This window comes from Tarenaya hassleriana, unplaced genomic scaffold, assembly GCF_000463585.1.
Source record: "Tarenaya hassleriana unplaced genomic scaffold, ASM46358v1 Cleome39, whole genome shotgun sequence".
Classification (NCBI taxonomy): Eukaryota; Viridiplantae; Streptophyta; class Magnoliopsida; order Brassicales; family Cleomaceae; genus Tarenaya; species Tarenaya hassleriana.
The window spans coordinates 838,167-839,781 of NW_010966822.1; the positions used below are offsets into that span (position 1 = coordinate 838,167).

The 1,615-nt window shown below is 42.5% G+C and overlaps 1 protein-coding gene across 1 annotated transcript; it reads left to right on the forward strand.

Annotated features, from left to right (window-relative positions):
• The first annotated feature begins 355 nt into the window (after nucleotides 1-355).
• On the forward strand, nucleotides 356-1,212 carry LOC104822979. Its single transcript, XM_010554363.2, has one exon. The coding sequence runs from the start codon at nucleotides 451-453 to the stop codon at nucleotides 928-930; it is 480 nt and encodes a 159-aa protein (XP_010552665.1). The 5' UTR covers nucleotides 356-450; the 3' UTR covers nucleotides 931-1,212.
• Nucleotides 1,213-1,615: the final 403 nt, after the last annotated feature.

Sequence of the window (1,615 nt, forward strand, 5' to 3'; positions counted from 1 at the left end):
AGTGGATTTTTGGGTGGACTACGGTCCCGTGGTTTTTACTCCTCACACCGAGGAGGTTTTCCACGTTAAAAACGATTGTCTCATTTAAATTTCTGTTCTAACTAGATATTGTCATCCTAACGCGCTCACACAAGTAAGGGGTTCTTATTTACCGAATTGTGATTCACGGTAAAAACCCTAACAATCATATCATAAACCAGAAAAAAAAAATAACAAAGACGGACGATCGACCACACGGTACATAAATCCGCAATTAGAGGGAACGTAACCTATAAAACCAAACAATCTAAATTAGATACGTCTTGTGTCTCCATTCACCGGTGATAAAATTAGTCGGATGTTCCTTCCCATGATTTACCAAAAATAACCAATTTGTGAGCCACACCTCCGAATCTCTCCATTCAAATAATCCGCCAGCCCACGTTTACGTGTACACAAAGGAAGGAAAACATGCAAATGGTTCGAGTCACGGCCGTGGTGGTCGTCGTCCTGATGGCTGTGACGGAGGCTGCGGGGCGTCCGAAGGCGGACGATCCATGCTCCGTCACCGACTTCCCCGTCCTCTGCAAGTCCGCCGTTAAGAATATGAAGGACCCTCTCTCCGCCACGGCGGCCGCCATCAACGCTCTTCTTCCGTTGACGGAAAAGGCGAAGGCCGAAGCCCAGAAGGGAAAAAGCGACGGCGGATTCTCCATCTGCCTCTCCAACTACGACAGCGCCATCGACAATCTCAACAAGTCTCTGAAGAACATCAGAGAAAATGACGGTTTTAGCCTCAACGTCAACCTCAGTGCCGCTTTGACTAACTTCGAGACCTGCAACGACGCCGTCGATGGCTCTCCGGCGGCTAAAGACATCGCCAAGTCCGCCGGAGTTTTGAGACAGATGGCTGATAACTGCCTGTCCCTCTCCACACTTCTCCCGCAGTAACGGCGAAAACATAACCAATGAAGAGGTGTGCGAGGACTTCGGAAGCAATCAAGAAAAGACATTTGATCTTCTTTTTTTTTGTAAATAACATTTGGTTTTTATTTGGGGGTCTTGTTTTCGTTTAAGACTCATGAAGCTCTTTTTTTATATTTGATTGATTACACAGGGAGAGAGAAAAAACTGAAAAAAAAAAAAACAGAGGACAGACAAGAAATTTCTGTGTAGGGATGTAAAACGGGTTCACCCGGTTCGGTCCACTCGAATCTGTGCTGATCTTATATTTTTTTAGTTCAGTTCGATCCGGTCCGTTTTTTGGTAAACCAAAAATGACTTGTTTGCCAAACGAATGGATTCACAAACCAAATAACGAATTAAAAAAATTAAATACTAAAAACATTTAAAAATATTAAAAAATTAAACAAAACGAGATAAAATATATATTAAACACATAATTTTAATATTAAAAAATTTAAAAAAAATCTTTTTCCTTGGACTATGGATCATGTAACGTCCCGATGCCGCTATGGAATAATAGAGCTATCCTCACACACCAACACGAGATCTTTTAGCGTGTTTTGTACTCATTCGCACACACCCGAAAAATACTTCTCAGGATGCCACCCATCCTAAGACTACTACAATACCAACACGTTTAACTTTGGAATTCTCTCGAGATGAGCAACCG